The sequence below is a fragment of the Schistocerca gregaria genome, chromosome 1, assembly GCF_023897955.1.
Source record: "Schistocerca gregaria isolate iqSchGreg1 chromosome 1, iqSchGreg1.2, whole genome shotgun sequence".
In the NCBI taxonomy this organism is placed as follows: domain Eukaryota; kingdom Metazoa; phylum Arthropoda; class Insecta; order Orthoptera; family Acrididae; genus Schistocerca; species Schistocerca gregaria.
Window position 1 is genome coordinate 544,614,561 of NC_064920.1, and position 22,726 is coordinate 544,637,286.

At 40.4% G+C, this 22,726-nt stretch overlaps 1 protein-coding gene across 1 annotated transcript in view; it reads right to left on the reverse strand.

Moving 5' to 3' along the window:
• Window positions 1–252: 252 nt before the first annotated feature.
• The window catches only part of LOC126355867 (CAD protein), a 526,936-nt gene continuing 504,462 nt past the window's right edge, over window positions 253–22,726 (reverse strand). The window contains exons 31-33 of the mRNA XM_050006369.1: window positions 7,989–8,167; window positions 4,830–5,034; window positions 253–956 (exon numbers count right to left, since the gene is read on the reverse strand). Coding sequence (XP_049862326.1) covers window positions 759–956; window positions 4,830–5,034; window positions 7,989–8,167 — 582 coding nt within the window. The 3' untranslated portion in view covers window positions 253–758. The remainder of the gene's footprint in view (window positions 957–4,829; window positions 5,035–7,988; window positions 8,168–22,726) is intronic.

Below are 22,726 nucleotides of genomic sequence, written 5' to 3' on the forward strand. Positions count from 1 at the left end.
ACAACAGTCGTAATATGGTTTCATTATGCCCTAATTTCTTCTTCAGCACAGTAAATTCTACATAGTTTGCTACAGTATTAAACAAGAGCATCTATTTCACCATGTATGAAAAGAGAACAAGAGTAAAAATTAAGTGCACATCCTTGTAACCTTCTGTATGTGTAATTTTGGATCCTGCAATTTTTCTCCATTATAGGATGTTGGAAATCTATTATTAATATTTACAATACAACAACAAAAAATAAAACAAAATTCTCCTGATAATTTTATTCAAAATTGATATACAAAAGTTTTTTTTAACAGTGCAACTGATAAGTTGCTAATGTTTGACATACAATACACTAGCAAGTGATACTTTGACATCAGAGTTCAATAATTTCAAAATTGTAAATGGACTGCAAAAAAAGGGAAAGATGGTGACAATGATGGAAAATGACAGTTCTTCAGTCTACATGGGCAATATTCAGAATATGAGATTACTTTCTTTATTAATAAGTGAATATTGCTAGATTTTTTTTTACATAGTTGTGACTGGCTTCATATGGATTTCAGATTTGTTATTAAAAAAATTACAGCGAATATAATTTGAGTTTCTTCTTAGATACTCTCTATGGAATGTTGCATTCTAATACATAATCACAATACTGACACAAAATAGAAATAACTGTGATAAAAAAAATATATGTATATCACTCATGGGCACATATCACAGTGTAAAGGTTGAAAGGTTCCTCACAATGCATCTGGAAAAGTTTTTATCAACATCGCCCAAGAACCATTGCAAGCAGTGCCATACGAACATACATTCCACATTCTGCTTGACGGAAATAAGCTGCTCTCGGATCAATGTCAAGCTCTGGGCTGATCTCGAACACACGTGGAAGAGGATGCAGAACAACCATTTTGCGTTTGGCCAGTGTCATCAGTTCAGGAGTAACCACAAAATGTCCACAAGCCTGTGAACAGAAAATACAATTTTTTCTATGAAAAATAACACTGGGGAATATTACTCTCAGTTACAAGTTACTCCAATAATATCCAGAAGTGCTGGTTTTAGATATCATTTACATCTGGTTACTTCAAAGATAGATTATTTTATGAAAAGGATAAATTGGTTCTGACTTAATAAAGGAGATATTAAGTTGCAGACAGGCTGAAAGAAAAGACAGCTACACATCTGAGCTTCTGAAATAGAAACACACACACACACACACACACACACACACACACACACACACACACACACACACACACACTTGGCCTTTCCACTGTTCACAGGTGGATTAACTTTTCTACTTCTTACCACTGTAGATTAAGCCATAGAAAGAATTCCAGGTCTTTTGTTGGCTACCAGGTTCAATAATGGGAAGTTTGATTATTTTTGCCTTGGTAAATGTACTTGGTCTGATATGTATAATTTGAGGATCTTCAGTTATAAATTAAACATGTCATTAGAAACATCTGTCCATAATCTGACACCAACTGCCTGCATTAGTTTACTATACTACTACTTTAGTCCTTTTTTATAAACAATGGAAGAAATTAAGGTACCCACTCACTTTACAGTAAGGCACGTGTCTGAAATTGTAATTACCCTTTCAGTGGCCTTACTTGGAGCCACACAAAATAGGGGACTGAGACTTAAGAGAAGCTCGCACTCAGAAGGGAAGGGGGCAAGGGTTACATTTAGCATAATGTACTGATGCTACGTGATCAAATTTTCTCTTGATCACATGGCCATTTATTCAGCTTGACAGCTGGTTGTAGGCACTCACATAAAAGGCTGTGTAGAAATTACAGCAGAGTTGACACATATCATGACTGCTTTCAGAGCTGGTCCTGTCTGATGTGAGGGAGATACTTGTGGTGTGACTTGACCAGGATGTGCTGTGGGGTGCAGATGGCAGGCCTTGCACTTAAGCCTTTTACAGGAATGTAACAGCTGATGTGCTAATTGCATGTAGTGTAAGGACTGACTACCTGGACAACTAACTACTCCCCTCACAGTACAAGCATCTTGTAGCACCAGAGGTGGGGTTCATTCATCCAATGTACCCTTCCAACCCACAATATCTCACTCCCCTGTCGCACATCCACTTTCAACCTTATCGCCATCTCTTCCATTATACATATATAATCTCTGACCCCGCCAGGAATCGAACGCGGGCTTGGGAAGCGAGTACGCTACCGCACGACCACGAGCTGCGGACCATCGAAACATGTGATAAAATATTGGATTAATAACTTTGAAGAGACTGGATCTGCCATCAAGAAGAAACCAACAGGACAGCCAAAAAGTGTGTGGTCTTCAGTGAACATTGACGCTGTACACGAGTCTGTCTTATGTAGCCCATGACAGGACAGTGTTCACAGAATTCTTCATCTTGATTTAAAGTTTCACCTGTACAAACTACAGATGGTGCAACAATTGAAGGACAACGATTACTGATTACGATTAGGATTCTGTCAACAAATGACGATAAAAATAAACAACGACAATAAATTTCTAAACAAGCTGTGGATGTCAGATGAGGCACATATCTATCTTACATGGTATGTGAATGAACAAAACTACCATACTGGGCAAACACAACTCCTAATGACATTCATGAGGACCCTTTACATGCTAGTAAAGTGACAGTATGTAGTGGTGTTTCATCACATGGGCCATATTTTTTCACAAATGAACAGGGAAAAACAATAATTGTCAATGCTGATCATTATGTGGAGATATTACAGACTTTCATTACACCTGCATTGAACAACTTTCCAATCGTTCACGAAGCCTTGTTTCAACAGCATGGAGGGACCTGACACACAAAACGGCAATCAATGGCATATGTGTGAGAACTGTTTGGCAACTGTGAGATCTCACAATTTGGTAACACTCCCTCGCCCCCTGGATCACCAGATTTATGCATTTGTGATTTTTTTCTTGTAGGTCTACCTAAGAGCAAAGTCTGCACAACTCAACCAAGAACACTGGATGAGTTAAAACAGAGAATCCGGGATGCAATTCACAGTACCCTAACAGTTGTTGCACCAGTCAATGAGGAATCTCAACAGCAGATTTCAGGATTGCATTCGTACAGAAGGATACCATCTAAAGGACATATTTTTTTAAAAATAAGTTTTCAATTATTATGAATGCAATTTTTTTCCTTCATCACTTCTAGTTTTATTGGATTGTGGAAATGTTCCCAGTTTTCTGTGCCATCCTCTATCTCACATTGGCACTTCCAGCATCATATTAATCCTTTACTAGTCAGTAACATGTAAAGCCATAGAATTATTTAATGGCCATGGCTTTACATTTCTACTATAACTAAATTTGAGATCTGTGGGACTGTACACACAGATGCTCTGGAAAAAGTAAGAAAATAATAGCTGTAAAAACTTTGCTACAAGTTTAGTTTTGAATGTGAATACCACATTTTTTCTATTCCTATTTATTCCATTTTTAGGGCCTACACATATAATTAACAGACACTTATTTTAGAAAGGATAATTATAATAATGATAGTAATAAAAATGTTTTGTATGTCAATTTGAAATTTAAGCAGTGAAAGGTATTTCACCACTTTTTACACTCAATTAACAGCAAAATCTCACTTAGTATAGCAGTTAATATGAAATCTGACTGTGGTAGTTGCAGACAAGTGAGCAAGTACATTGTTCTTCTAAAACCTAACTACGTTCTTTATCAAATTAAATTGCTCTCTCTTCACCAATTCATTGTGAAACAAATCCAAGAGAGGTATATTATTGACTGTAACTGTTTCCACACAATCATTAGAAGTTATGTATGCTATGTAAGTATCTCAATGATGCTTTGAGATGATGCGTATCTTTGTAGTATACTTTCATAGGAATATTTGTACTCTGATTGTTCCTTTCTCTCAAGTAAATTTAATGATATTTAACTTCGACAGCAAAGACGTTGATGATCATTTTATTATAATCTTTGCCATGAAGTCACATCACATGAAGAAAATCAGAGTACAAACAAAAATTTTTATTTCAAATGGTATCCTTCCAAAAGTGAATGACTTATCCTTAGAGGAGGTGAGGTACTTCTCTCTCTATAGTATCCCTTTTGGGCTGTTGTGGAATAACAAATGCCTGTTTCATGAAATCAATTGCCATTTCAGAGTAAAGAGGAGCACAGACAGAATGTTGCCATTTGTTCTGCGCAGACAAAAGACTGCTAACAAACTGTTGGCTGCCAATCATCTATCATGAGTAAAATTTTCATGTTTCCAGTGGCGTACAGCCAACTGGTTATTTTGCATACTTCCACAATCAGTAACAGAAACTCACAGTTCTTCTATCTATCTCTCTCCAACATAAGTCTGCATAGCTTCCTTTCAGTTACAAAGTGCAATACATTCATTGTATCTCAACAAATGATAAGGATGCAGTTCCCAACAAATTAATGTTGTCTGCCCAAATGCCTTCATAAAGATACCAGATACTGTCTTTTTGTCTGCTAACAGTATTTACTCTTCCAAATGAATTATATCAAATATGGTTTCAATGCAGCAGGTCAAGGGATTTTGCTCCTGCAGATTGTTATTGTTTTCAGTTAATATTTTGATTTAACTTCGTATCACTGTTATTTGCCCAATCAGAAATGCTAGTCTTCCGTAAACATAAAAAATGATCTTTGGGAGCTTTGCACATGTAATACAACCACATTTATAATAATAATAATAATAATAATAATAATAATAATAATAACTATTATTATTATTGAGATTTCTGATGAGAGAGGAGTTAATTTTCTCATAAACTAAATTTAGAATCGTTACTGCATTTATAATATTTACCTTCTCATATGCTTCTTGAGATGGAAATCTCTCTCTCTGAATGCGGGTCATGTACAGGACATCTGTTTCTGGAAGAGCTTCCTCCAGCGTACTAAATTCTTCCTGTGGTATGCCTTTTGATGCAACAAACTGAACAACATTTAAAGGCATTCCAAGATTTGGTGGATTCACGTACCTCAGCTGCACATTGTATAATGTAAGCAACCTATGGAAAAACATTTTTTTAATTATTTTACTTTGGCAGATATTACCTACAACACTTTTTGTTCTGCACTAAAGTTCAAATTTGCACCCACGTACATAAAAATGTTTTGAAGTATAGGACCACTTATCATAATAAAAACTTTTGTAACTCATTTTACTAATCATCCATTAAATGATCATAGCAGATCAAAATTAGCTGGTAGAAAATTGGCTCACTATGTTAAATATAAGAAATTAGCATGTTTAACAGCATCTATGAAGACTTTGGCAGTTTTGTAAGATAATTCCACACATAAAACTTTTGTTACTGTCTTTTGGTAATGTTTAAAATGTTTGAGAGCTCAAAGTCCATCGATAAATTTTGTGCTTTCTCCAAAATTTAGAGGTAAACATCTATGCTGGACTTCATTCCTGCCCAAGAAAATGATAAAAATCAAGGGAAAGGGAACTGTGCTGTAAAAATACAGAAACATTATTTCCAAACACAAGTGTAAAAGTATAGAAACTGAATCATTTTATAGTTAAACTAAGAAGGAAAAGAAGGTGGAAGAGATACTAAATGTGTCATGTATAGCTGTACTGAATAGCTGCTTCCAAACCACACACGATTTTAACAACAGCTACCTTTAGTTTTGGTAATGATTGAACAAACTGCCAGTTTGTCATAAAATGAAGAATATGCTGTCTATCAAATACATAATTAGGCTACTGAGGATTTTCACTGTTCTTACAGGAAACAGAAATCTTGATTCAGTCCTTCATTTCTATCTCAGAGGCAACTTGAATTGAGAGAAAATGTAAATAAACAATCATACAAAACATATTTGATGCCGGGTCTAGGAACCATGATCTGTTTTGCTATAGTAAACAAACAAATGAAGTCTGGATCACAACTTATCTTACTGATTACCAGTTTCAATTGATGTCACATATCTTCAGGTCTGGCACTACACAGTGCAGTTTATCAACAACAGTGTAGAACTAATACCAATGTCAACATCAGTTTTACACAGCTATTGACAAATTGCCTTTCCTGTTACCTGACCTGAATATCATCTGCAGTGCAGATTGAAGCTGGTAGATGGTAATATGAGTTGTGATCCAGGTAGTGTTTGTTTATTTATTTATTAGTAATGTAGGAATTATGCATATGAGTAGTTGGGTTTGCCAGTGGAATGAACAGCAGCACTAATTCAATGAGGAACCTACTTTATGAAACCAAAACAAGCAGCAAGTGATGTTAACTTATTATGTTAAACTTCCTACATCCTTGGCTCGATCTGCAGCATTGCATTCAAGTTTAATTTTACAAAAAACTAGGCATTCATGTGATTTGTGAAGTCTCACAGCCTGCTAGGGCTGAACGGACCCCATGCTCATCCAATATGGTGCAATTCCATTGCTTTACAACAATGAAAAGCACACTGCAGATTTTGGTAGTATTCAACTTTTCTAATCCCCAGATCCAATATTATGTTGCAATATGATGTAAACTGGCCTCACATCTGTGTTTTAGTTAGAAAACACAATGTTGCTCCAGCACAGATAAATAACAGATTTTCATTTTTAATTCTCCCACAAATTCTGAAGACACACTATAACAATTCTAAAAATTCATGACGTGCAAGTCCGAAGAGTAGTCAACATTGACTCTGACCACTATCTAGTGTGGATCAAAGTGAAATTTAATCCAAAAGGAAAACGCATCTTCAAAAATTTGACACCAAGGAGATCAAAGAAAGCAACATAAAATAAAAAGACATTAAGACTCGTTGAGGAAACACTTGTGGGCACAAAGTAAAAAGTGAAATTCATGGGCTAACTGTCAGAACCCTTTGAGATAAAGACTGGTGTGTGACAAGGTGATGGATTGTCACCACTGCTCTTCAACCTTGTTCTTGATAAAGTCATCCGAGAATGGGAGAAAGATTTGAAAACCTAGAACCACTGGAAACCCATTCAACTCTGATGAAAAAATGATGACATCAAGGTCAGTTTTTTAGCTTTCGCAGATGACCTCACGATACTAGCGACCTGTGAAAATAGACCAATTGGACAGATTGAAGTCCTCAAGGAATGCACTGAGAAAACTGGACTACAAATTTCATTCGAGGAGACCAAGTTCATTTCCACTAAATTCAACATTCAGGAACTGAACATAAAATACGGGCAGATCAAATGAGTTCCACACTTCAAATATCTCTGTGAGGTCATGGAACTTACAGGGTTGGAAAAGGAAGCACAGAAAGTTCAGTTACAAAAGCTCAAATGATCATATGAGAGAACGCTTGAAATCTACAACAAGAAATGTACATCCATTCATACAGAGATCAAACATTATAATACACTGATTAGACCTTAAGTGCTGAATGTGAGCGAAACCTTGGTACTTAATAGAAAAGGCAGTTTGCCAACATCTTGAAGGAGGAAAGAAAGATCATGAGGAAAATGCTGGGACAAGAACTAATCAACCTTGCTGCAGGTATCAGGAAATGAAGGCTGAAATTGTATGGGCACATTTATAGACTCCCACCTTCAAGGCTTACTCATAAGATTTTGACATAACTGCAAAACAGAAGAACATTCCATGGATAGAAGAAGGACTTGAAGTCAAATATGACTTGGGAAAGTCATAGATAGGAACATCGGACATACTAGACAGGAAACTTTACCATCAGAAGATAAATAGATGGGTAGTAAAGCCAGAGAATGAAATCCCTAAAAGATCAGGGACCAAATGGTCAGAAGAAAGGAAGAAAGCACATAGCAAACAAATGGAAGCTATATGGGCTATTAGAAAGGCGAATCATAAATGTAATGCGTGATCCAGTTGGGTCCATATGCTCATAACAACAATAATTCTAGAATGAATGTTAGTGTGTGTAGATAGTATATCAGCACACAATTCTTAATGAAAAATACAGCTATACATTCAAAAACTAAATATACAAATACCTGGCAAGAGAATGCACTGTCCTTCCATGTCTAAGATCTCCCACCATTGTTATTGTCAGGCCATTCACAGTGCCTATCTCTTCTCGAATTGTGAACACATCCAGCAGTGCCTGGGTAGGGTGTTCACCAGTACCATCACCGGCATTCAGTAGGGGCTTACGGCAATGCTGAGCTGCACGCTTAAAAAAAAAAAGAAAAAAAACTTGAACAAAGTTTCACATGTTCCATAAAACCACATGAGAACTGCCGGATATCAGTAACTTCCTGCCACAATATTTTGGCGCAGAGTCTTCTGACCATCTTCAGGTGAGTGCCACTGATATCCGGCAGTTTGCCTGTGTTTTTATGGAACAATCAGTACGCCGGGAAAGCTTTAAACATCACATCAAAATTCACATGATTTATTTTCACTTTTAGGAGAACAGAATGAAGGAAGTCTTTCTGTAAAGTAATGACTAAGTACTCAGTTTCTTACAGCACTCTCAATTTTAAGAAAAAGAGTGCAAAAGAACCATAATATTTGGGAACATATATATTTTTGAAGCTGTTCCTAATAGCATGTTCATTTGTTTCACTACATATCCTTGCAAAAATTCTATAGCTCTGCTCTTCCAGTTACCTCATCAAAATTTTGTTTTTCAAAACAAACTGTAAGCAGTAATGAAAAAATGTGTTGCAGACAAATGCAGCCTGGCTTAATAAACTTCTCACAAAAATATCTCTAAACCTAAGGGATACCCCTTAAGTGACAACTCCAATGTGATAAGAAGAAATAACATACAAGACCGTAGACATAAACCAAAATCTCTAGGTGACATACAAGTGGACAAGGTCAATGCTAATGTTAAATAACCACCGTTTTGGATACAGAAAAAACAACAGATATTTGTTTAGGTCAAGCTGAAGCAAAATTTCACATCACTACCTCAACACCTTAAACTATGAAATTAAGTCATTTATTAGTGCAACAAGATAGATGATTTGTTCAACACATTTTGGATTTGATTGCCAGTTCTGAGTCAAATGAATATTCATGAAGTGAAAAAAAAAATCATTAGTAAGTAAACTGCTCTTTAGTGATATAGAATTAAGTCAACTATTATTAAAAATTGAAGAATATGTAAAATAAAGTACAGCCAAAAAGATCCTTGAAACTTCGTGGTTGGATAAACGCTCTGGCAGCATAAAAAGTATTTTAGCTATTTTTGAAAGAGGTGTTAATAAAATGGCTCTGATGGCAAACTAAATGATGGAAATGTAGTTAGGTAATGACGTTCAGCTAAGCCTAACACAGAAGTTATCATTACATCTACATACACAAATCAACAAAATAAAATGTCAAGTGAGGAAAAACAGAAATCAGAGCTGGCGATGTGGATACAGCGAGAACAGAAACCTATCAAGATAGTATAAAATTGGGAAGTACTGCCACTACCAGTTTTGGTTAGACTTTAAACCAGAAAAAATGTGTTCATACTTGTAAATGGAAAAAATCATGTGATCTAGAAGTGGCACTCAAAATACCAGTCAAATATTCTGGGCATAATAACAGTCAAATAATCTGTCACATACCATATATACTTGAATAATCCGCACACCCCAATTTTGAGGGGAGAGGAAAAAAAAGATTTGTTTAAGAATTCATTAATACGGTCTGTGCAATAAAATATTTTGGTCAATACTGGTACGTTTCCTCTCTTAACACTCTATTCATCACTTTCATCGTCCTCACTAGCAGGAGAATCTTTGTCATCTTCACCATCTTCCCATAGAGCATCGTCCTCTGTTCTGTCCAGAGAATTTGTGATTCCACATTTTTGGAAGGATTTTTCCACCAGTGGTTGCAAAATGGAGTCCCATGCACTTTTCACCCATTCACAAAGCTGGGACAAATCCGGCCGTTTGATTTTTCCACTAGGTGTGAAATTATGGTTCTCATCAGCCATCCATTGTGTACATCGCTGTTTAAGTGCAGCTTTGAATGGCCGATTTATACACACATCATTTGGTTGTAGGATGGATGTTAGGCCTCCAGGGATAATGACCAAGTCAGTTTCCCCTTTTTGTAATTTGTCTCGCACTTCCTTAGCTGTATGTCCGCGAAAGCTGTCCAGGACCAACATGTTGCATAAATTCAGCAATGCACCAGGACGACGTTGCAAAACATGTGTCACCCAGTCAATAATAAGTTCATTGTCCATCCACCCTTTCAGATTCACTCTCATTAATACCGGTATGCCTTTTACTGATATTTTCAGAATAGTTTTCCCTTTAAATACCATGTAAGGTGGTAGCTTTCGTCCATCACCAGTTACACACAACATCACCAATTTGCGATAATATATAGGACTGTTTACAGCGCAGATTTATCAGATAACGATGAAAATTCACTATTTTTCCTCGTAATTGCCTGGAAGTCGCTGAGCAATAGTAGTTTTCCTCTGGAATCCTAAACCATTTTGGTTGAAAAATCTTGACAGCCAGCCCCGGATAGCTTTGAAACTGGTAATGCCTAGTTCTTTGGATAAAGACAATGCTTTAAGTTCGCACATTTCACTCATCACTGTGCATCCGTATTGTCGCTTCTCATCTACATAATCACAGAGCCTTTTCTCGAGGTCTGGATGCTTCCCTGTTTGGCCGTGAAATGCCCAGTGATTACTATTAGTTTCTTAACGCTGCGTTTTATTTTTTCGCCACTCGCAAATACAACTCTCACTCACGTCATACTTTCTTCCTGCTGCACGGTTTCCAATATTCTCGGCTTCTTCAATAATTTTTACTTTTTCTTTAGCAGTGTACGAGCGATAACGAGAACCTGTAGCCATAATGAACAAGTTTGAAGATGTTAATACTTCACTCCTAATGTGCTACTGATGCATCACAGACTGAGGCCGCAACAATGCAAAGTATGATCGGATGTATTGTTGGAGGTGGAGCAGTACCAACAATGTTTCAAATAATCTGCGCACCCCAGGTTTTTGTCCTAAAATTCGGGAAAAAACATGCGCGGATTATTCGAGTGTATACAGTATATTTCTTTGGCATGTCACTACTGCATCTTTGTCAAAGATTACAACAAAGAGTAACTGTTTATGGTAGACAATAGGGAAAACATCCCTGTCCTAACAATAGGAAACAGCAAAACAGGAAGGACTGAATTTAAACCGTTTATAGCAAATTGTTCTTAGAGCCCATCCTTTTGTTGTTGTTGTTGTTGTTGTTGTATTCAGTCCAGAGATTGGTTTGATGCAGCTCTCCATGCTGCTTTATCCTCTGCAAGCTGCTTCATCTCCCAGTACCTACTGCAACATACATCCTTCTGAAACTGCTTAGTGTATTCATCTCTTTGTCTCCCTCTACAATTTTTACCCTCCACACTGCCCTCCAATACTAAATTGGCGATCCCTTGATGCCTCAGAACATGTCCTACCAACCAGTCCCTTCTTCTAGTCAAGTTGTGCCACAAATTTTTCTTCTCCCCAATTCTATTCAGTACCACCTCATTAGTTATGTGATCTACCCATCTAATCTTCAGCATTCTTCTGTAGCACCACATTTCGAAAGCAAACTTCTCTTCTTCAAAACTGCTTTTCTTGCCAATGCTAGTCTACATTTTATATCCTCTCTACTTTGACAATCATCAGTTACTTTGCTTCCCAAATAGCACAACTCCTTTACTACTTTAAGTGTCTCATTTCCTAATCTAATTCCCTCAGCATCATCGGATTTAATTTGAGTACATTCCATTATTCTCATCTTGCTTTTCTTGATGAACATCTTATATCCTCCTTTCAAAACACTGTCCATTCCATTAAATTGCTCTTCCAGGTCCTTTGCTGTCTCTGGCAAAATTACAATGTCATCGGCCAACCTCAAAGTTTTTAGTTCTTCTCCATGGATTTTAGTTCCAATTCCAAATTTTTCTATTGTTTCCTTTACTGCTTGTTACCCCCTTCCCAACTGCTCCTTCCCTTCCATGCAGCTCAATTCTTACAACTGCCATCTGGTTTCTGTACAAATTGTAAATAGCCTTTCGCTCCCTGTATTTGACCACTGCCACCTTCAGAATTTGAAAGAGTATTCCAGTCAACACTGCCAAAAGCTTTATCTAAGTTAACAAAAGCTAGAAATGTAGGTTTGCCTTTCCTTAATCTGTCTTCTAAAGTAAGTCGTAGAGTCAGTATTGCCTCACATATTCCAACATTTCTACAGAATCCAAACTGGGCTTCCCTGAGGTCTGCTTCTACAAGTTTTTCCATTGATCTGTACAAAAATTCATGTTAGTAATTTGCAGCCGTGACTTAGTAAACTGATATTTCGGTAATTTTCACGCCTGCTTTCTTTGGGATTGGAATTATTATATTCTTCTTGAAGTCTGAGGGTATTTCGCCTGTCTCATACATCTTGCTCAGCAGATGGTAGAGTTTAGTCATGACTGTCTCTCCCAAGACTATCAGTAGTTCTAATGAAATGTTGTCTACTCCCGGGGCCTCGTTTCGACTCAGGTCTTTCAGTGCCCTGTCAAAATCTTCACACAGTATCATATCTCCCATTTCATCTTCCTCTACATCCTCTTCCATTTCCATCATATTGTCCTCAAGTACATCACCCTTGTATAGACCCTCTATATACTCCTTAAACCTTTCTGCTTTCCCTTCTGTGCTTAGAACTGGGTTTCCATCTGAGCTCTTGATATTCATACAAGTGGTTCTCTTTTCTCCAAAGGTCTCTCTAATTTTTCTGGAGGCAGTATCTACCTTACCCCTAGTGAGATAAGCCCTTACATCCTTACATTTGTCGTCTAGCCATCCCTGCTTAGCCATTTTGCACTTCCTGTCGATCTCATTTTTGAGACGTTTGTATTCCTTTTTGCCTGCTTCATTTACAGCATTTTTATATTTTCTCCTTTCATCAATTAAATTCAATATTTCTTCTGTTACCCAAGGATTTCTACTAGCCCTCGTCTTTTTACCTACTTGATCCTCTGCTGCCTTCACTACTTCATCCGTCAAAGCTACCCATTCTTCTCCTCCTGTATTTCTTTCCCCCATTCTTGTCAATCATTCCCTAATGCTCTTTCTGAAACTCTCTACAACCTCTGTTTTTTTTTCAGTTAATTCAGGTCCCATCTTCTTAAGTTCTCACCTTTTTGCAGTTTCTTCTGTTTTAATCTACAGTTCATAATGAATAGATTGTGGTCAGAGTTCACACCTGCCCTGGAAATGTCTTACAATTTAAAACCTGGTTTCTAAATCTCTGTCTTACCAATACATAATCTATCTGAAACCTTTCAGTGTCTCTAGGTCTCTTCCCTGTATACAACCTCCTTTCACGATTTTTGAACCAAGTGTTATCTATGGTTAAGTTATGCTCTGTGTGAAATTCTACCAGGCTGCATACTCTTTCATTCCTTACCCCCATTCCATATTCACCTGCTACTTTTACTTCTCTTCATTTTCCTACACTTAAATTCCAGTCACGCATAAATATTAAATGTTCATTTTCATTTCCCTTCACTATCTGAATAATTTCTTTTATTTCAGCATACATTTCTTCTATCTCTTCGTCATCTGCTGAGCTAGTTGGCATATAAACTTTTACTACTATGGTAGGTGTGGGCTTCATGTCTATCTTTGCTACAATAATGCATTCACTATGCAGTTTGTAGTAGCTTACCCGCACTCCTATTTTTTATTCATTATTAAACCGACTCCTGCAGTACCCCTATTTGATTTTGTATTTATCACCCTGTATTCACCTGACCAGAAGTCTTGATCCTCCTGCCACCAAACTTCACTAATTCCCACTATATTTAGCTTTAACCTATCCATTTCCCTTTTTAAATTTTCTAACCTGCCTTCCCGATTAAGGGATCTGGCATTCCATGCTCCGATCCGTAGAACACCAGTTTTCTTTCTCCTGATAATGATGTCCTCTTGAGTAGTTCCCACCTGGAGGTCCAAATGGAGGACTATTTTGCCTCCTGAGTATTTTACCCAAGAGGATGTCATTGTCATTTAATCATTGTAAAGCTGCATGCCATTAGGAAAAATTACAGCTGTAGTTTCCCCTTGCTTTCAGCCATTTGCAGTACCAGCACAGCAAGGCATTTTGGTTAATGTTACAAGGCCAGATCAGTGAATTATCCAGACTGTTGCCCCTGCAACTACTGAAAAGTCTGCTGCCCCTCTTCAGGTACCACACATTTTCTGGCCTCTCAACGGATACCCCTCCATTGTGGTTGCACCCACGGTACAGCTATCTGTATTGCTGAGGCACGCAAGCTTCCCCACCAATGGCAAGGTCCATGGTTCATGGGGCCAGATTCCATCCTGCAGTTTAAAATTGTTGAATGTTGACCTACGATGAAAAGATATATTTTTGATGCCTATTTATTGTCGCAGGCATTTAAAATGGCATATTAGGTATTGATTTTTATCATCAGTTTTACCTTATGGTTGGTTTCAAAAGCAAAAGATTAACTAATAACTCTCAGTTGAACATGAAATGGAATGTGTCATGAATTGAAGCCACTGAGAGTTAATTGCTTTCATATTAACTGCAAATTTTCTGAAATTTTAAAGAAGTTTTTAGAGTTGGGAAAACTACATGTCATGCAAAACAATTTAAGCATGGTAAGTACCAAATTTCAGCATCTACTGGCCCTTGAATCTGCTGCAACTCTCTCACTTTAGAGCTAAACAAACTGCATATTGCAAAGAACACAATATGACTGTTTCTATATATTGTTACAAAACCAGATAGTCACTGTGTTCATGGAAATAATCACCAAACCACTATCCAGTTTGAAGAATAGATGATGGCAACTTAATCCTTCATGGGAAGAAAACATGTTCCAAGGTAGACCTCTGGAAAGTTTATTATCAGATCCCACGGTGAGAAGACAATAAATACACTCCTGGAAATGGAAAAAAGAACACATTGACACCAGTGTGTCAGACCAACCATACTTGCTCCGGACACTGCGAGAGGGCTGTACAAGCAATGATGACACGCACGGCACAGCGGACACACCAGGAACCGCGGTGTTGGCCGTCGAATGGCGCTAGCTGCGCAGCATTTCTGCACCGCCGCCGTCAGTGTCAGCCAGTTTGCCGTGGCATACGGAGCTCCATCGCAGTCTTTAACACTGGTAGCAAGCTGCGACAGCATGGATGTGAACCGTATGTGCAGTTGACGGACTTTGAGCGAGGGCGTATAGTGGGCATGCGGGAGGCCGGGTGGACGTACCGCCGAATTGCTCAACACGTGGGGCGTGAGGTCTCCACAGTACATCGATGTTGTCGCCAGTGGTCGGCGGAAGGTGCACATGCCCGTCGACCTGGGACCGGACCGCAGCGACGCACGGATGCACGCCAAGACCATAGGATCCTACGCAGTGCCATAGGGGACCGCACCGCCACTTCCCAGCAAATTAGGGACACTGTTGCTCCTGGGCTATCGGCGAGGACTATTTGCAACCGTCTCCATGAAGCTGGGCTACGGTCACGCACACCGTTAGGCCGTCTTCCGCTCACGCCCCAACATCGTGCAGCCCGCCTCCAGTGGTGTCGCGACAGGCGTGAATGGAGGGACGAATGGAGACGTGTCGTCTTCTGCGATGAGAGTCGCTTCTGCCTTGGTGCCAATGATGGTCGTATGCGTGTTTGGCGCCGTGCAGGTGAGCACCACAATCAGGACTGCATACGACCGAGGCACACAGGGCGATCTCCTACACTGGCTGTACACCTCTGGTGATCGTCAAGGGGACACTGAATAGTGCACGGTACATCCAAACCGTCATCGAACCCATCGTTCTACCATTCCTAGACCGGCAAGGGAACTTGCTGTTCCAACAGGACAATGCACGTCCGCATGTATCCCGTGCCACCCAACGTGCTCTAGAAGGTGTAAGTCAACTACCCTGGCCAGCAAGATCTCCGGATCTGTCCCCCATTGAGCATGTTTGGGACTGGATGAAGAGTCGTCTCACGCGGTCTGCACGTCCAGCACGAACGCTGGTCCAACTGAGGCGCCAGGTGGAAATGGCATGGCAAGCCGTTCCACAGGACTACATCCAGCATCTCTACGATCGTCTCCATGGGAGAATAGCAGCCTGCATTGCTGCGAAAGGTGGATATACACTGTACTAGTGCCGACATTGTGCATGCTCTGTTGCCTGTGTCTATGTGCCTGTGGTTCTGTCAGTGTGATCATGTGATGTATCTGACCCCAGGATTGTGTCAATAAAGTTTCCCCTTCCTGGGACAATGAATTCATGGTGTTCTTATTTCAATTTCCAGGAGTGTAGAAAACAGCAATTATCACTTCATTCGATCTATACGAATTTAGCTTTGTGCCATTGCATTTAAGGACACAATTCAGCACTTTTCAAATAAAAGAATTAGATTGTTCAGAATATAAGTTTTCTGTGATATGTAACCACTCCAGAAGGGAAGAAACCAGGCTTGGAGATTGTACGATATGCAGGGCTGTCTCCTGGGTGTTCAGACAGCACACTCACTGATGTGCTTTGTAGCCTAGATATGGTCCCAGCTTTACCTCGGGTGGTTGTTTGTCAACAGAAGATTCACTGGGCTGTTTACCATCAAGTCTCCTGAAGCTACCCACAGCATCTGTAGACATAAGCCATGCCGGTACGTGGCATGCAGGTCATGGTAAATAGTGCTGCAGTCGCCTAATTGCATCCACACAGCCACATGTCCACATGACACCATGCATTTATGCATTTATTCCTCTGCTGATGGGTATGTAAACTGATGCTCAGCCACTTCCCTTCGGGGCGTCAGACCAACTGCCAGCTGCTCTTGAGTCTATTCTTTGGACCACGACACCTGTCATCACTGCTACCCATCAGACAGTGCTGTGTCATACATTTGCTGGGATCGCCAGCTGCTGGAAGTCCATCCAGCACTGCCCTCCCCCCCCCCCCCCCCTCCCCCCCCCCCCTCTCCCTCTGTCTCTCTCTCTGCTGGACATGTGTGTCAGCAGCCCACAAGCTCACAACCCTGCGGTATAGTGCTGTTTATCACCCATGGTACCTGTCGGATCACCACCAGTACTGATGTTTGTAGACTTTGTCATGGTGGGCCTCTGCCACACATAGTCAAGATGGACTTTTAAGTTGTACCCAAATGTGGAGTTTCATGTCTTAGAGCTGCACTGAATTAAGTTCAAGGTTAATAAATAAAGAGTTATTATTGTAACTTTTGAATTAAATAACTACCAGCCATACCATTGACAAGGGTTGTACCAGTGGCAACACGGATAATAGTTTTAAAATATAGCACTACTCTGCTGCTAGCCCCACCTTCCCATCATTAACTGTGGGGGGACTGTTGCTATTGTCTCTCCCAGTAAGATGAAATTTTGTATGTTCATTAATTGATTACATGTTTGTTGTTGTTGTTGTTGTTGTTGTTGTTGTTGTTGTTGTTGTTGTTTTGTTCCAGTCTGCTCTGGTGGCTGCTCAGTGCCTCCTCTTTTAAGGGCTGCATTTCTCTGAGATGGTTGTACTATCTGTCTTAAGAGGGGAGGAGTGCAGTCTATGCAAGACAGGGGCCCTGGTTATTTAGCCACCACAATGTATGAGCTTTGTGGGCCAGGTATGCCCCTACTTTACTTTTGCAGGTTGTTTGTCAACAGAAGATTCACTTGTCTGTTTACCGCCAAGCCTTCTGCAGCAATCACAATGCCTGCAGGCATGAGGTGCACCTATAGGTCGTGCGCAGGTCATGGTAAGCAATGCTGCAGTTGCAGGCCCCTAATTGTGACCACATGGTCACATGTCCACGTGACTCATCTGCATTCCTCTGCTAACAGGCACTTAGATCACCCCTCAGCCTCTCAACAATGAGTTCCGCTCTTGACTGTGACTGCCTGCCACCCACGGCTACCCGCTGACTCACCATGACTACCAATGATCTTGGACTTTGTCACAGTGAGTGTCCACTAAACATCATCAGATGGGCTTACCTGTTTTATTCAAGTGTGGTCTTCATGCTCTGAAGTTGCACCAAGTTTAATTCAAGGTTAATAAACAAAGAGTTGTTAATGTAATGTGTGCATTTAATTATTACTACTTGCACTATTCAGTTAAGGTCATAACAGGAATGGTAACAATCACTGTAAAGACAACTTGTCCAGAAATAGAGAAAGAAATTCTAATATTTCTCTGTAAGCTCCACATCTTTTGCCATCTTCTAGAACATACTGCATAAAACTAAGCTCTGCTAATTATGGAAGGAAGACAAACTGGACTACAGAAGAAACAGAGCAGGTTGCAAAATGCAAGTAAATTTTATCCCAAACTTCACTAATAAGTAGCAGCATTTAACTGAAATTCAAACAATTTACTACTACTGAGGAATTAAAATGTGGTTTGACATTTCAGTTGAAACCATTAGTCCACATGAATCAAAATAATTTATGATCATAGTTTTTAAGTAGTATTACAAAATGGCTCATTCGGGTACGACAGTCGTCAATAAAGCTAATATTCTTAAAATCTGTCAGGCCAAACTTTGCACAGGATGTGCAATGATTGATTGTGGCGTGTACAGATTCTCCAAGAGAAAATTACACATCACACTAAATGACCTTTGGGGAATTCCTCATTGTTGACACACATTTTCAGATGGTACATGCTGACCGAGTGGGTCCAGCATCATCTTCCAACAGATTTATTTACTATTTATCTTTCAAATACAGATTCACTAGCTGGATGAAAGTTGCACCCCATCAAAACATTGAAGCAGAGACAGAAGCAACAGCAATTTTCAGTTGCTGGAACACTGCAGCAGACAGCATACACACAGTTTCAGGCTAGTATGTTCAAAGCTTGGGCGAAGATTTATAAAATGACTAGAGTTACTTTCTACTACCTCAGGCTAATGGAAAAATTTACCATATATTGAAGAGCACTATATGAGTCCATTCTGGAGCTAAATGGATTAACTTAATATCTACTATTCTACTTGGCCTGTGTTGCTCCTTCCAGAAAGGAAGGAATTATGCAGTAGAAGAAATTTTGTCTAACTAACTGGGTATTCTTCTGGGAAACTCATATCACAACAGACATTGTCGCTCTAACTTCTGTCATCGACTTCAAGGAAAAGACGAAGCACCTAAAGCCTGCGGAGAATTCCCACAGGACCAAAGAAACTCCTTTCACACAATACAGTGATATTAAAAGTACAAGTCATATGTTCACTAGACTTAATAAGATAAAGAGTGGACTCACAACCATATGCAGGTCCTTATGAAGTGATTCAATGTTTACTGAAGAAGTGTACCATCAAGAGTAAAAGTAAGTTAATCAACATTTCTGATGTTTTACTCAAGCCAGCATATCTTTTCTGCTGAAGACAGTGCACATGAAGAGTCAAAACCATTGGACCTGCTGCCTATTAACCAGGATAAAGAGTGTTTGCAAGTGCCTCATGCAATTGCAAGATCAGAATGTGTGGTGACATTCTCTACTCAGTTCGCAGAAATAATTAAGCAACATCTGCACTGAGTGGGAAAACACAAATTACAAGACATTGTCTGAAAAGTAAACTATTTTCAAGCACTTCAAACACTATGTTCATTTGTTTCACTAAATGTCTTTAAGTTCTATGAACACTCTTTTATTATCCTCATTTTGTTTTGTATGTTAAAAAAGAAGAATTGTAGGCAGCAATGTAATAAGAAGTGTAGCAAGCAAGTGGTGTTAGGCTCATTAAATCTCGTACAATACAATCAATTAACATGAGGAGTAACTGTCTCAAGTGTAACAGTCATAGCTTGTGACAAAGTCTCTGCAGGAGGAGATGAGGTAAAGGGGATAATGTGAGACTGAGCTCACTAATGAAAAATGGTGCAATGAGGATGTTTAACAAAAAATAACTGGCAATTAACTTTTTAAATTCAATAAATATCATAATGTTAGTTGGTTACTAGTTCCATGGGTCACAATGCATGTTATATCATGACGATATGAAATGTGTCAGTTTTGACAATTGAATACATCTATAAATATCTGGACATAGCAATCAACCAATAACTATTCAGTTTAATAACCTATGTATATATGTAATAATTTGGCACAAAATAATTTACGTGTCTAAATTAAAATAATTCTGGGAAATAGTAGTGTCCCAGAAGGAATTGTGATCTCGGGGTGCTGATCAATGATCTCAGCTGGGGTGGGCAGTGGGGGTACAGAAGAGGTGTGGAGTGTGGAGGCTGAGGGATAGCAGGATACAGGTGGAGGAAGATGCTGTAGTCCTGCCTGTGGGGGTGTGCAGGGATGTAATAGGGAGGACATGATGATGGGCTCTGCTACAGTGCAGCATCAGGAGGCTATAGGGGGGAGGGAGAGGGGGAGGAGTGAATCAGAGAAGGGGAAGGTGGGGGGGGGGGTGGAGGGTCATAGAAGGTATTTGTGAGACTGGTAGAGGGAGAGCAAAGGGCCTTGGGGCAGGTTGAGAACAAGAACTAGCAATGGATGAGGACACAGTTCCTACAGGAATGAAAGGTGTTTTGCATAGATAGACCCACCTGCACAATTTAGAAAACTGGTGTTGGTGGGAATATTCAGATGGGTTAAGCTGAAAAACAGTCTAAGTACTGGTAGATCACATGGCTTCTTTCACTTGTGGCACAGTTTTTGACAGGGTGGCCCCTATTCCACCCTTACTCCAAATTGCTTACCCCTTGGTTCCCATCCCTTTGGAAGACCTAGGTGTAAGACTTGTTCCATACATCATCCTGTTATCACCAACTCCAGTACTGTTTGGCACAACATACCATCAACAGCAGTGCCACCTGCAAAAGCAGCCACGTGGTCTAACAACTTAGCTCACTGTGTAAATAATTGTGCATCCACTAACAAGCTGTCTATATGCATGGATGGCCCCTATCAAACTGTGGCCAGGCAACTGCTGGACCACCCAGTTGCTGAGATGCATTTTACTTCAATGTATAATCCAGGATGGAATATAACAATACGAGAGAAGAAAGTTGCTTCTCACCATATAGCAGAGATGCTGAACTGCGATAGGCACAATAAAAAGATTCACACAATCATAGCTTTCAGCCATTAAGGCCTTTGTCAGCAGTACACACACACACACACACACACACACACACACACACACACACACACACAGAGTCTCAGAGAGCTGAAGCTACACTTTGAGACTGTGTGTGTGTGTGTGTGGGGGGGGGGGGGGGGGAGAAGAGGGAGGAGGGGACGGTACTGCTGACAAAGGCCTTAATGGCTGGAAGCTATGACTGTGTGAATCTTTTTATTGTGCTTATCATGGCTCAGCATCTCCGCTATATGGTGAGTAACAACTTTCGTTCTCTCGTATTGTTACTTCAGTGTATGCTTCACAGCCTGTGCCATCTGAATTCTTCCCACTAACAATAGCTTTTCTGAAATGTATATGTTGAAGCTCTCCCTAAAACTTATCCTTCATTTCTGTAAACCTCCCCTCCCCCCCCTCCCAGCCTCAGCCTTTGCTAGTCCTTGTCCTCCACCTGCCTCTATGTTCTTCCCCACTCCCATTCCCGCCTCACATACCATACGCCTTATACTGCCGCCTCCCCCTCCCTGCTCATCTAAATAATCCTCTCTTTTCTTCTGCTTCTTTCCTCTCCCTCCCCTCCCCCCCCCCCCCACCTTAGAGGTGGACTAAGCCCTGCAAAGGCCAGGAAGGAGGCCCCCAGTCTTCTTAGAAATTTCCCTACTTGTAGCGCATCTTTTGTAAAAAATGAACAACATAGTTGTAATGGCTGACAAAAAATGAAGTACACTCCTGGAAATTGAAATAAGAACACCGTGAATTCATTGGCCCAGGAAAGGGAAACTTTATTGACACATTCCTGGGGTCAGATACATCACATGATCACACTGACAGAACCACAGGCACATAACACACGCAACAGAGCATGCACAATGTCGGCACTAGTACAGTGTATATCCACCTTTCGCAGCAACGCAGGCTGCTATTCTCCCATGGAGACGATCGTAGAGATGCTGGATGTAGTCCTGTGGAATGGTTTGCCATGCCATTTCCACCTGGCGCCTCAGTTGGACCAGCGTTCGTGATGGACGTGCAGACCGCGTGAGACGACGCTTCATCCAGTCCCAAACATGCTCAATGGTGGACAGATCCGGAGATCTTGCTGGCCAGGGTAGTTGACTTACACCTTCTAGAGCACGTTGGGTGGCACGGGATACATGCGGACGTGCATTGTCCTGTTGGAACAGGAAGTTCCCTTGCCGGTCTAGGAATGGTAGAACGATGGGTTCGATGACGGTTTGGATGTACCGTGCACTATTCAGTGTCCCCTCGACGATCACCAGAGGTGTACGGCCAGTGTAGGAGATCGCTCCCCACACCATGATGCCGGGTGTTGGCCCTGTGTGCCTCGGTCGTATGCAGTCCTGATTGTGGCGCTCACCTGCACGGCGCCAAACACGCATACGACCATCATTGGCACCAAGGCAGAAGCGACTCTCATCGCTGAAGACGACACGTCTCCATTCGTCCCTCCATTCACGCCTGTCGCGACACCACTGGAGGCGGGCTGCACGATGTTGGGGCGTGAGCGGAAGACTGCCTAACGTTGTGCGGGACCGTAGCCCAGCTTCATGGAGACGGTTGCGAATGGTCCTCGCCGATACCCCAGGAGCAACAGTGTCCCTAATTTGCTGGGAAGTG